Source organism: Vulpes vulpes, chromosome 3, assembly GCF_048418805.1.
Source record: "Vulpes vulpes isolate BD-2025 chromosome 3, VulVul3, whole genome shotgun sequence".
NCBI classification, from domain to species: Eukaryota; Metazoa; Chordata; class Mammalia; order Carnivora; family Canidae; genus Vulpes; species Vulpes vulpes.
In genome coordinates, this window is record NC_132782.1 from 84,017,271 (window position 1) to 84,029,268 (window position 11,998).

The 11,998-nt window shown below is 55.8% G+C and overlaps 2 protein-coding genes across 6 annotated transcripts; one reads left to right on the forward strand and one right to left on the reverse strand.

Moving 5' to 3' along the window:
- Positions 1–6: 6 nt before the first annotated feature.
- Positions 7–7,642, forward strand: MCM7 (minichromosome maintenance complex component 7). Of its 5 annotated transcripts, none has more exons than XM_072753028.1 (15): positions 7–335; positions 1,460–1,539; positions 1,837–2,001; positions 2,167–2,291; positions 2,368–2,548; positions 2,858–2,995; positions 3,300–3,449; positions 3,630–3,744; positions 3,834–3,965; positions 4,173–4,256; positions 4,546–4,939; positions 5,427–5,510; positions 6,085–6,253; positions 6,987–7,096; positions 7,268–7,642. In XM_072753028.1, the coding sequence occupies exons 1-15, from the start codon at positions 305–307 to the stop codon at positions 7,467–7,469; spliced, it is 2,160 nt and encodes a 719-aa protein (XP_072609129.1). In that variant the 5' UTR covers positions 7–304; the 3' UTR covers positions 7,470–7,642. The 5 variants fall into 5 exon arrangements, with proteins under 5 accessions (XP_072609129.1, XP_072609130.1, XP_072609131.1 ...); XM_072753029.1 differs by lacking the exon at positions 7–335 and adding an exon at positions 679–890; XM_072753030.1 differs by lacking the exon at positions 7–335 and adding an exon at positions 840–1,354.
- A 769-nt stretch (positions 7,643–8,411) lies between these two features.
- On the reverse strand, positions 8,412–11,231 carry COPS6 (COP9 signalosome subunit 6). The gene is made up of 10 exons (XM_026019667.2): positions 10,997–11,231; positions 10,650–10,775; positions 10,325–10,456; positions 9,913–10,001; positions 9,738–9,800; positions 9,376–9,423; positions 9,184–9,298; positions 8,967–9,059; positions 8,774–8,874; positions 8,412–8,667 (listed from the first exon to the last, which is right to left on the reverse strand). The coding sequence occupies exons 1-10, from the start codon at positions 11,118–11,120 to the stop codon at positions 8,527–8,529; spliced, it is 1,032 nt and encodes a 343-aa protein (XP_025875452.2). The 5' UTR covers positions 11,121–11,231; the 3' UTR covers positions 8,412–8,526.
- Between the last annotated feature and the right edge of the window lie 767 nt (positions 11,232–11,998).

An 11,998-nucleotide genomic window follows, 5' to 3' on the forward strand; every position in this document is an offset into this window, starting at 1 on the left:
CCGCCGCGCCCCGCCGCGCCCCGCCGCGCCCCGCCCCGCCCCGCCTCTCTGCAGCTCGGCTGCCCGCGCCGCTGCCCCGTCACTCAGTCCAGACTCACCTGGTGATTGGCCGAAGCTATGGCCTGCGGGAGAGTGGGAGGGGCGAAGGGCCTCCTCTTTGATAGGCCCGCACGCAGCGGCGCCCGTCACGTGGGGGCGACGTTTCGCGCCAATTTCGGTTGGTCGGCAGGAGCCCGCCGCGCGGACGCTTTCTGCTATCCTGGGAGTGAGCGCCCTGAGCCCGCCAACTGCTGCCGCACGGGCGATGGCAGTTAAAGACTACGTGCTCGAGAAAGGTGAGGATATGCAAACTTGGGAGGAGCGTCCTGCGCGGGAAGCCTGCCGTCCAACACCTGTTGGCGTGAGCCGGCGTCCTGGGGCCCCGGGGCGCGCGGCCAGAGGCAGGGTCGAGAGGCTGCAGGGCAGAGGCAGACGGTGCATGGGAGGCGCGCGGGCCGCGAAGTCGAAGAGCCAGTCAAGCCTGGGGGAGGAGTGGCGGATCGCGGTGGGCGGGGGAGGGGTGGATAGCGGGGCTGGAGGCTCGGGGGGAGGGTCGCGCCCAGGAGAGACCGGGACCTCAGGAAATCCAAAGGGCTTTCCGCCCCCAAGGACAAGGACCCCGGGCCCCCCTCCCTGCGCGCCCTTAGACATTCGGAGCGCCCGCGCCCTCTCGAGACGCGCCGGAGTCCCGGGGGCGGGCGGGCCTCGGCCGCTGAGTGCCGGGATTGGCCATTTTAGGCCAACCTCTAAGCGGAAGTGAAGGCGGGCGGAAGTTGCGCGACGTCGCTGGAGGGAGTGTCGTCTGTAAACAGTGTCCTTCCGCGCCGCGGCCTCGGAAAGAGCTGCTCAGGGTGGGGGCGTGCCTGAAATTGGGGGGCTTCGCGGGAGGCCGAGAAAGGAGGTGGTCGGGTGGGACGGAGTGGCCCTTGACGAGCCGGCCAATCGCCGGACGGGCTCCCGCCCTGGGCGGAGGAATCCCGGGCTGTGAGGCGGCTGCATCTGGGCCCATGTGCTTCTTTGTTTACTAAGAGCGGAAGCAGTGGCGGGAGAGGGGGTGGGGTGCAGGACGGGCCTAGTGGAGAGACTGAGGAGACCGAAAGAAACAGGAATCTCAACGCGTGGAAGAAAAACTGAGAACCTTGAGCTCAGAGCGTGTGGCGGGGTGTGAAAGGCCTTTGGGAACGAGTACTGAGATTTGTAACTAAGGGAGACACTGGGATTCCCTGGGGGAAGGTTGTTGGGTAAAGCTCCTGACTGCCCGGGGCCCCTTCTCTAGGTGAGAATAGACCTGTTAGTAGGAGTTCTGCTCTATTTGGTAAGAATTACTAAGTAAAAGCGAGTTTTTTAAAGAAGCGTATCAAGTGGTTTTGTGGTAAAGTATCTGAAAGACTCATTCTCATGATTTACATTTTCCTTACAGAAAAGGTTAAGAAATTCCTACAAGAGTTTTATCAGGATGATGAATTTGGCAAGAAGCAGTTCAAGTACGGGAACCAGTTGGTGAGTCATAGAAAAAGTGGAGGGAATGAGTGGTTGCTTAAGGAGCTGTAAGAGGTGGCCTGGCTTGCTGCAGTAAGTGTACATGTAGGTGACAGCTTTAGTGTGATTCTTAATATTTAGTAAGTGGAAGTCATTCTATGTGGGTAATGATCAGTGTGTTCTTTAGAAGTTAGAGGGCTGTCTTTGGGGGGCTGAGAAGTGAGTATTGCTTTGTCTCATGCTTCTTTCTACCCTTGTGGGTGGGGGACACTGCTGACCATGGTGTACACAGCTCTTACTGTCTCGTCCTTACCCCAGGTTCAACTGGCTCATCGGGAACAAGTGGCAATGTACATAGACCTAGATGATGTAGCTGAGGATGACCCTGAGTTGGTGGACTCCATCTGTGAGAATGCCAGACGCTACACCAGGCTCTTTGCTGATGCTGTACAAGAGCTGCTGCCTCAGTACAAGGAGAGGGAGGTGAGTGGTTGCAGGACAACACAGGTGGCTTTCCGGAAGCTTCTCAGATACTGGTTTTTCAGAGTTGGCAGAAAGGGGGTTAGTAATTTCTGCCTGGTTCCCTTTGCGGTCTTTCGTTCTCTACTCCTGCCACACATTTTTTCTTCTATTTTTCTTTCTCTTGAGGTGGTAAACAAAGATGTTCTGGATGTTTACATTGAACATCGGCTGATGATGGAACAGCGGAGCCGCGACCCTGGGGCAGCCCGAAGCCCGCAGAACCAGTACCCTCCCGAACTCATGCGCAGATTGTGAGTGGTCTCAGCGAGGAAGGCTGTGGAAGCTTGTGCTCCAGAACCTTTGTAATGACTCTTTTCTCTCCCTTAGTGAGCTCTACTTTCAAGGCCCAAGCAGTAACAAGCCTCGTGTGATCCGGGAAGTACGGGCTGACTCTGTGGGGAAATTGGTCACTGTACGTGGAATTGTCACTCGTGTCTCCGAAGTCAAACCCAGGATGGTGGTGGCCACTTACACTTGTGACCAGTGTGGAGCAGAGACCTACCAGCCGGTATGTAGGGAGCAAAGAATAGGAACATATTTAATTGTTAGTGGTTTGCCCCAGAATTACTTTTAACTCCTGGTAGTTATCTGCTATTTGCTGTGTTCGTTATGAAACACAACTGTGTGTTTACTTCTTATTGTTTTTCTGGTCCGTAGTGGTCTTTCCATCGTCCTTTATGGGTTTTTGGTTCCTATGATTATTGACTCAGGACAGGTCAAAACGTTGGCAGTGTGCGATGTGTGCTGTGGGGAAGAGGAAATGTTGACTCAGGTGACGGACTCATGGCTTTTTGCTTTTTCTTTTCTTGCATCCTAGATCCAGTCTCCTACTTTCATGCCTCTGATCATGTGCCCCAGCCAGGAGTGCCAGACCAATCGCTCAGGAGGGCGGCTGTATCTGCAGACACGTGGTTCCAAATTCATCAAATTCCAAGAGATGAAGATGCAGGAACATGTGAGTTTGTGGTATGTGGCCAGGGAGGGTGGGGTTCTGGTGTCCACTTAGGTTCTATAGTCACAGAGCAGAAGAAAGAAAGAACAAAAGGGGCTAAGGCAGAGAGGTCACCTAGAGTGGGAAGGAGGTTTAACTTGAACTTTATAATTGAGTTGGGAAGGGGCAAAAATCTCAGGCTCCCTCCAGTCAGTTCATCTGAGGCTGAAAAGTAGGGTATGGGATGCCTGGGCCCAAGAAAGAGGAGGTCCTTATACATAGGCTTTGTATTCCTTTCTCTGTGCCCATGGGTCTTCTCCCCTTGTAGAGTGATCAAGTGCCCGTGGGAAACATCCCTCGTAGCATCACCGTGCTGGTAGAAGGTGAAAACACAAGGATCGCCCAGCCCGGGGACCATGTCAGCGTCACTGGCATCTTCTTGCCCATCTTGCGCACTGGGTTCCGACAGGTGGTACAGGTGAGAAAAGGGCTTGAAAGGAGGAGGAATGTTCCCCTTTCTCCACTCACCGCCTCCACAGGGAATTGTCAATGATAAAGTAGCACATAAGGTTTTTAAGCAACTCCTGAGGGAATCCTGTTAACAGGCACATTAAAGGGCCTTCATCCATAAAGATGGCCCTGGGTTTTCTTGCCCAAGGGTCTCCTCTCTGAAACTTACCTGGAAGCCCACCGAGTTGTGAAAATGAGCAAGAGTGAGGACGATGAGTCTGCGGCTGTAGAGCTAAGCAGGGAGGAGTTGAGGCAAATTACAGGTGAGTCCCCTGGGGGAGCCTGGGAACACAAACTACTTCCTGGCCCCCACCCCTCATCCCTCTCCCAATTACTCTAAACTTTTCTGCAGAGGAAGATTTCTATGAAAAGCTGGCAGCCTCCATCGCCCCGGAGATCTATGGGCACGAAGACGTGAAAAAGGCCCTGTTGCTCCTGCTGGTGGGAGGGGTGGACCAGTCTCCTCGGGGCATGAAGATCAGGGGTAAGGTGGGGAAATGAGGGGGTGGTTGGCAGGGAGCCAGGATGGCTATGTCCCGGGACAAAAAGAGTTGGCATCTTGGCTTCATGGCCTAGAGAGGGATGAGAAGAGATGGTACTGGTTCCTGGGCAGAATCTCAAAAGAATTGGTCTGTTGTTTGGCATTTGCATGGACAGAAGGCTCATCTGGGGCCTTCACCCCTTCTTCCAGGCAACATCAACATCTGCCTGATGGGGGACCCAGGTGTGGCCAAGTCCCAGCTGTTATCCTACATCGATCGCCTGGCACCCCGCAGTGAGTAGCGGAATCCTGGGAGGGGTGCATGTACCAGATGGTGGGACCCTGGCACTTAGTCCGTCCCTTGGGTGGGGGGGGGGGGGGGGGTCAGGGAGGAGAGAGCTTTCCATTGCATACACTTGATTCTTCACTGCCTCGCAAAAGCCTGAACCTAGTAGGTCGGTAGAGTGCTCCCAGGCAGACCTCATTTCAACCCTGTTCTTGCTTCTTTCCTTGTTTTATTCCTTTTCCTCTTCCTTAGCATGTCTGCTTTTTTTTTTTTCCTGTTCCTGATTCTGCCGTGTAGGCCAGTACACGACGGGCCGGGGCTCCTCAGGAGTGGGGCTCACAGCGGCTGTACTGAGAGACTCTGTGAGCGGAGAACTAACCCTAGAGGGCGGGGCCCTCGTGCTGGCTGACCAGGGAGTGTGCTGCATTGATGAGTTTGACAAGATGGCCGAGGCAGACCGCACAGCCATCCATGAGGTCATGGAGCAGCAGACCATCTCCATTGCCAAGGCCGGCATTCTCACCACACTCAATGCCCGCTGTTCCATCCTGGCCGCTGCCAACCCTGCCTACGGGCGCTACAATCCTCGCCGCAGTCTGGAGCAGAACATACAGCTTCCTGCTGCGCTGCTGTCCCGATTTGATCTCCTTTGGCTGATCCAGGATCGGCCTGACCGGGACAATGATCTCCGGTGAGTAAAGCTCAGCACTCCAGGGGACACACATCCCTGATGATCCGTAGGGAAGGAGAAGACATTGGAAATTCCTCAAGTTCCCTACTTAGAGAAATTCCCTTCTTAGTGTGGGACGTAGACCATAGTTCTTTAGGAAAATGGAGGTCAGGAGTGAAATACTGGTAAGGGTTTTCTGAGAGAGACTCCCAATCGCACTGTGAGGAGATGGTAGAGCTGAGGCATGACTAGAGAGCCGGGCACAGGGATCCCTGGGTGGTGCAGCGGTTTGGCGCCTGCCTTTGGCCCAGGGCGCGATCCTGGAGACCCGGGATCGAATCCCACGTTGGGCTCCTGGTGCATGGAGCCTGCTTCTCCCTCTGCCTGTGTCTCTGCCTCTCTCTCTCTGACTATCATAAATAAATAAATTTAAAAAAAAAAAGAGAGAGCCGGGCACAGGGTGTGGAGTCCCAAGGAGGTGGTTTCTACTTGCCTCTGCTCTTCCCAGGTTGGCCCAGCACATCACCTACGTGCACCAGCACAGCCGGCAGCCCCCAGCCCAGTTTGAGCCGTTGGACATGAAACTGATGAGGTAGGAGAGCCAGGGAGAAAGGCCAGGATGCGCGACATGTCACCCCACGTAGTAGCAGTTGGTGCCGTGTGTGTGTCTCCGGGAACACAGGGTGGTTTTCACTATCGCCCCATGTCTGGGGCTGAGGACAGGGAGTCTGGGCACCCCCAACCTGGCCTCACAAGAACCTCAGAACCTTTCACACCAGCTGCCAGTCTCCAGGTGGAGGCAGGTTCAGATCTTAAGTGTAGTTGGATGCTGCTCCAAATATTTGCCTGTTTGCTCCCCAGGGTCTGTCCATGGGGTCCCAGTAATCACTTAGTTCTCCTTCTCTGTTAACCTTGTTCTCTTGAAGTAAACAAGGTGTATTCCTCCTGACTCCCAGATCCTAGCTTCAGGGAGGGGGACTTGACCATCTTTTATGACAGATGTATTTATCTTATCTAACTCCTATAAAAACTCTTGGAGAACTCCCATCAGTGATGTTCAAGCTAATTTGTTTTTCCCCCACTTATGTGGCAGGGAGGGGTGTCCTGTGTTTTTCTTAAATGGAAAACTCTGGGTCCTGCTTTCCCGGGAACCTTCTCTCCCATAGACGTTACATCGCCATGTGCCGGGAGAAGCAGCCCACGGTGCCTGAGTCCCTGGCTGACTACATAACAGCAGCGTACGTGGAGATGAGGCGAGAGGCTTGGGCCAGCAAGGATGCCACCTACACATCGGCCCGGACGCTGCTGGCCATCCTGCGGCTGTCCACCGCCCTGGTGAGCGTGGTGGTGGGGGGCCATCCGCTGCTTACCGGGCCCCCGCCTGCTCCACCCCAGGCCGCCTCCCTCCCATTCAGGCCCTGCCGGTGCTAAAGTGCTGACAGTGCAGATAGCGGTCCTCCGTGCTACCGCACTGTGGGTACTTGCTGCTCCGGCAGGGCACGCACGGCGTTCCCGGAGGGAAAGGTCTGCGCCCACCGTTCCAGCCTCACCACGGGATGGACAGGGTCGCCTCCACTCCCTGGGACGTAGGCCCCTCACTAGAAAGCGGCCTTTGTGGCCGCACGCCTCGGACCTTAGTCCCGGGGGCTCCAAAGTGCTGTTCGTGCAGGTAGTGTGATTACCTGACCTACTGCTGAGCTAGCACTTCCCGAGCCCCAGGGATGCGACCTCTCTGCCAGTCACCTTCTGGGCCGAGCTCCCCCTGCCCTGTCTGTCCCGCTGTGGGGGAGCCCCCGGGGGGAGCTCAGAAGGGTCTGGTCTCCCTCCCAGGACAGCTGAACCCCGGGACTGGCCAGCGTTGAGAGGCGGAGACTTGGGCAATTGCTGGACGCTGCCCGCGCATTGCACTTGTCTCGGTCTGACAGTGCCGGCCCCGCACTGCGGCTGCTGGGCGGGGGGTTCTCCTCTCAGGGTTGGGGGTGCCTGGCTTCCAGCCGCAGCGAGGGGGGCTCCCTGACTTGCTTCCATTCCCTCCTCCCGTTCCCATCTCTCCCTACCTTCCCCGCAGGCGCGTCTGCGGATGGTGGACACAGTGGAGAAGGAAGATGTGAATGAAGCCATAAGGCTAATGGAGATGTCAAAGGACTCCCTTCTGGGCGACAAGGGGCAGACGGCGAGGTGAGTGGTATGAGTGGAGAAGGCAGCAGGAGGTGCCTTGACTTTCTCGAGCAGACTAATCTTTATCTTTACAGCTTCTGCATCCACATGGGGGGGGGGGGGGGGGATGTTGGCCTCAGATCCTAACACTGGCCTGGGGTCCTTTGCTCTTACACACCCATGTTCTTCCAGGACCCAGAGACCCGCAGATGTGATCTTTGCCACTGTCCGGGAGCTGGTCTCCGAGGGCCGAAGTGTGCGGTTCTCAGAAGCGGAGCAGCGCTGCATATCCCGAGGCTTCACGCCTGCCCAGTTCCAGGCGGCTCTAGATGAGTATGAGGAGTTAAACGTCTGGCAGGTTAACACTGCCCGGACACGGATTACTTTTGTCTGATTCCATCCAGCTTGTGAGACATTGGGGTCCCCCCTTGTGCTGACCCACCCCTCCCTCAAGAGACCTCATGATGCCTTTGAGGGGAAAGGAAGACCCCTCCCCCTTTTCTCCTGAGCTGCACTTGTTTTATTCTTGCTAATAAAGTGTTTGTAGATTGCTATATTCTATTCAAACAGGGTATTACGGGTTTTCTAGAGTCTCGTTCCTTTCAGTGTTTTGCCCCATATACTCCATAAATTTACGGAGTTAAAGCGCCCACTCCCTGCCAGGAACTGATCCTCCCTGCTGTGTCCCTGGCCTGTATGTAGGTCCTGTGTGGAGATCATATCTGCACTAGATCTCCAGTCCCCCTGGGCCTACTGTGCCCCCACCCCCTGGCTCTGGAAAGCCTCTGAACCAACACCTCTCTTTTTCCACTTGACAGCTGACACACATAATTGTATATGAGTCCCTCTAAAGTATGGGCTCTGCCTCCTAGTGTTGAGGGGTGCTCCTGGGTCGGGTGTAGATAGATAGCGCTGTAATAAGCACTCAGTAAACATTAGCAAAGAAGACAAAGAGGACCTCTCCCTTTTGGCAATAAATCATGCCATGGGATCAGAGCTTTTGGGCAGTCCTTCATAGAAATGAAAATACTCCTCTGCACTTGGTGAAAAAGACTTGAATTCACTTAGCCTGGAGAAGCAGTCATTTGTCAAGTGTATATGGTTGGTCTCTGCACTGGGAGACATTAGAGAACAGAGCTCGCCTGGGTGGAAGCAGGCAGCCTTTGGCCCAGTATAGATGCATCCACCTGACAGGACAGGGGGTCACCTCAAGTGGCAGAGAGTTCCCAATCAGGCTGTCCTGCCGAGCAAGGCTGGAACCAAGGGCCTCCTTTCAAGATCCGAGTTGAGAAAGCCGTGTGGTTCCCAACAGAGAGGACAGAGCCACTGCAAGGGGTGCTGAGGGGCTGCTCCTCTTTTATTATCAACAGGAGGTTTCTCTAAAGGGAGTGTGATGCCCCTCCCCTGTGGGACCACTGTCCAACCTGTGCATCGTCCCTTCAAGTACCCTCTCAGAAGAAGAGCCCCCGCATCCGCCTGCCGATGCCTTGTCGGTCATAAAGGACGTTGAACTTGTTCACAAACTGGTTCATGGTGTTGCAGGTTTTGGTGATGGTGCCAAGGTAGGCCATGAGCCCCACGTCATTGCATTGCTGGAAGGAACAGAAAACCAGTTGCCCAGGGAATGTCTGAGTCCCGGGTCCTGCGTGCAGACATGATGTACAAACCCCACTTCCCCAGCCTGGGTTTTAGACTCACATCGTAAAAGTCTGTCTTGAACTTGTCTGTACTGAGCACAGGGAGGCAGTGACACAGAGCATAGGCCTCCCGCAGGATCTCATGGTTAAAGGGAACCTCTCCTGAAGGCACAGAAGGACTGCATTAATGTGGATGAGGTCACCCTCAGGAGTGAGAAAAAGTGGTAGGCGTGCCAGGGAGATGCCTGTCCTACCCGCTTCAGAGGCCTTGACATATTCCAAGATGAGCTTGACCCGGCTGTGCAGCATCTTAATGGCACTGTGTTGCGCTATCAGGTGTTCGGCCACTGGGGGGAGATAGGGAGAGGCCAAGGTTGAAAACACACCTGGCCACGCTTTCCAACCCCGGTGCCCCCCCCACTGCCGCTTTCCACCCCCCACTGCTGAGGAAACACCTCCAGTCTTCCTTACCTGTGGAGTTCTCACCGCTGCCTGTGGCTGTCATTCGGGCCACGTGGTCGACGCCAATGCGTTCAGCTTCCTCTGTGGCCAGAGTGTAGGTCAGTTCCGCAAACAGCATCGTGGCCTACAGGGCACAAAAGCAGAGTCAGGAGCAGGAAAAGCCAAGGAGCAGGACCGCAGGGTTGAAAGGCAGGGCATTACCTCTCCGTTGATTATATCGATGACAGACTCAAAAACACTGACGGGAAGCTGTAAAGCAACGGGAGACAGCTCTTACATCAAGTGCACCTGGGCTACAGTACTGGCTCTTCTGCAGATTTTCCCACTCAATCTTCCCAAGGGCCCATTGAAGTAAGGCTAACTAACCCCCACCTTATACATAGGGCAAAAAGCAGTTCTGAGATTAAATGATTAACCTAAAGTCACACAGCTGCTGAGTGGAGAATTCATCTCAAGTGAAGATTCAGCCCAACAGAGATGTAAAGCACAGCAGGGGACGAGGGTAAGATTGTCATGCTTGTCCAGCACCGTGCCTAAGTGGGCATGGGGTCAGTATTACTCACATCTGTGTGCTTGGTCATAGGATTCAACTTAAGAAAGAGAGGGCTCTCGATGATCTCGCACACCTGGAAGGGAATGGGGATGTGGGTGTCAATGCCCATCTTTCTCCCTCCCCTGCTCAAGCCCTGCCCCAGCATGCCCCAGCATGCCCCAGCATGCCCCAGCATGCATGTGTACCTGCTTGTGGACGTGGATGTCAGAGGGGTCAGGCGGCCCCCCGGTGGTATACCAACCCAAAAACTCCAGCTCCTTGAACACCTGTTTAACTGCAGAGGAAAGAGCACAGGGTATCATTCTTAAAATCACCCTCCCTTCATTGGAAACTCCTGGTATATTTTTCATCAGCTTCTCCCCTCCCCGCTCAACTCCTGGCTCAGTTCTCAATAATTAGTCCCTATCTTCTCTCATCTATTACTGTCGGGGGGTGGGTACCTAAACTGTTCCTTTTCGGAGATCCTTTGTGATACTCCCCTCACACAAACACAGTTCTTGTCCCATTCTCCTAATTTTTCCCATCACTCTCCATCTTCCCCACTCTGCCTTTGTTTCTCACTCCCACTCCTCACCCCCGAGTCTATCCCCCTCTCACACTGCTCCTCCTTGGTGTAGTAATACTCCTTGTCAATGATAATCTTCTCCTCCACGGTGTGGGACAGCAGCTCAAAGGAGTTCATCACCTCGATATTTCTGCCCTCCTGCTTCCCGATCAGCGCCCCAATCACTGGGGGAGAGAGCGACACGTAAAACAGGAGGGTTAAGAATCCGGTCCCTGGGTCGAGGTCAGTGGGAACGCAATGCTGGAGACACGGTGACCTGGGGAGGGGGGACTGGCCTCAGGAAGGGAGGGGGCAAAGACCCCTACTTGGGGGAGGTGACCAAGGAGAGGAGGTTGGAGATTTACGCCCAGCACGCACCCTGCATAGGCCGCCCCTCCTGGGAGCGCATGCGAATCCAATGGTCTGAAATGTTGAGAATGACGAGGGGATGAAGAGCGACGGAGACGCTCCCCGTCACGCCGGAGGCCATCACGCTGGGGACTACTGAGGGTGGAGGAAAAGGAGGACGAGTGAGCGTCGGGGCCGCACGTTCTGCCCCGGAGCTGCGAGCGGGAGACCGCAGAGCCGGAGCCATACATCCCTCCCGCAAGTTAGTCCAGGGGGCGGTATTGCCGTCCCGACTGCTGACTCCTCCCGGGAGTCCAGGGGGGCCTTGTCGCTCCCCGGGGGGCGTCACCAGAGGCCGCCTCCGCGAGGCCCGTTACCTGCCGCATCCACCTCCATCCCGCTGCTCCCTCCAGTCCCGTTCGCCGCCGCCGCCATTTTCCCCGCGCCCGCCAGCCTCGGCCCCGCCCCCTCCCTGTCGGCTTCCGTAGGCCAACGGCGCATGCTCAGTGGGCGCGGGGCCTCGGCGGGTGGGGCGGGCGGCCCCGGAGCGGGTGGACTTCGGAAGACCCGGTCCCGCCTGGCGCTTGCGGCGGGGGCAGATCTGGGACAAATTACTTCACCCTGCGCGCTCCCAGCCTTACCGTCCTCGTCAGTAAAACTGGCATTAAACGGCCCAGTTCCTAAGACTTGCAGAATTAATGAAGAACCACGTTATTGCCCTCAGAACAAGATCCGAGACCCCGGCCATGGCGTGCAAGGCCCCGCAGGGTCAGGACCCTGCCTGCCACCGGCCCTCGGTCCTCGTGCTTCAGCCACGCCGGCTCCCCTGGCAGTTCCCTTTGTATGCCCCACGCCCACGTGCGGGCCTCTGCCGCGTCCAGCCCGACACCCAAGGACCTAAATAGGTATTTCACTGAGTGGATAGTCTGAGGTGAAACCTGGTGAATGGTTCACCTGCGTGTCCTTTCCTCCTTGCAAATACCGTATTACCTACATACTAGAACGTGCCCAGCACTCCACCCTTCCCGGCCTCCCTCTATCCTCCATCTCCAGCAGCCTTTCAAAACTCGCCTGGGACAAACCCAGGCCACTCCGACCCCTCCCCACTCCTAGGCTCAAGCATGTCGCTGTGCACTGCATCTACTCCCCCTTGCTCCCCTACCCATTTGTCTAGCTGGCTCTTTCAGTGTATGCCTGTGCCACATCCAAAGTGAAAGCTCTCAGAAAGCAGGTGAAGACCTGTGCCTTGACCCTGCAGAGGCCACGCCAGTGCCGGCAACCAGCAGGTACCAGGAAATGTGTTCCAGTTTCCTTCAAGTCCAGTGTTTTAGCAGCATCTTCAAATCTTTTTCTTTGTCCCTCTGTTTCTGTAGTCACAT

Bases quoted from the DNA above. Each gene is read 5' to 3' on its own strand.
- MCM7 (XM_072753028.1), top strand. From the start codon at position 305: ATGGCAGTTAAAGACTACGTGCTCGAGAAAG. The intron at 3,966-4,172 runs GTAAGGTGGGGA...CCCTTCTTCCAG, and splicing joins TCGGGGCATGAAGATCAGGG to GCAACATCAACATCTGCCTG. The intron at 5,511-6,084 runs GTAGGAGAGCCA...TCTCTCCCATAG, and splicing joins TTGGACATGAAACTGATGAG to ACGTTACATCGCCATGTGCC.
- COPS6 (XM_026019667.2), bottom strand. From the start codon at position 11,120: ATGCGCCGTTGGCCTACGGAAGCCGACAGGGAGGGGGCGGGGCCGAGG. The intron at 10,457-10,649 runs GTGCGTGCTGGG...TCTCTCCCCCAG, and splicing joins GGAGGGGCGGCCTATGCAGG to TGATTGGGGCGCTGATCGGG. The intron at 8,875-8,966 runs GTAGGACAGGCA...CTGTGCCTTCAG, and splicing joins TGTCAAGGCCTCTGAAGCGG to GAGAGGTTCCCTTTAACCAT.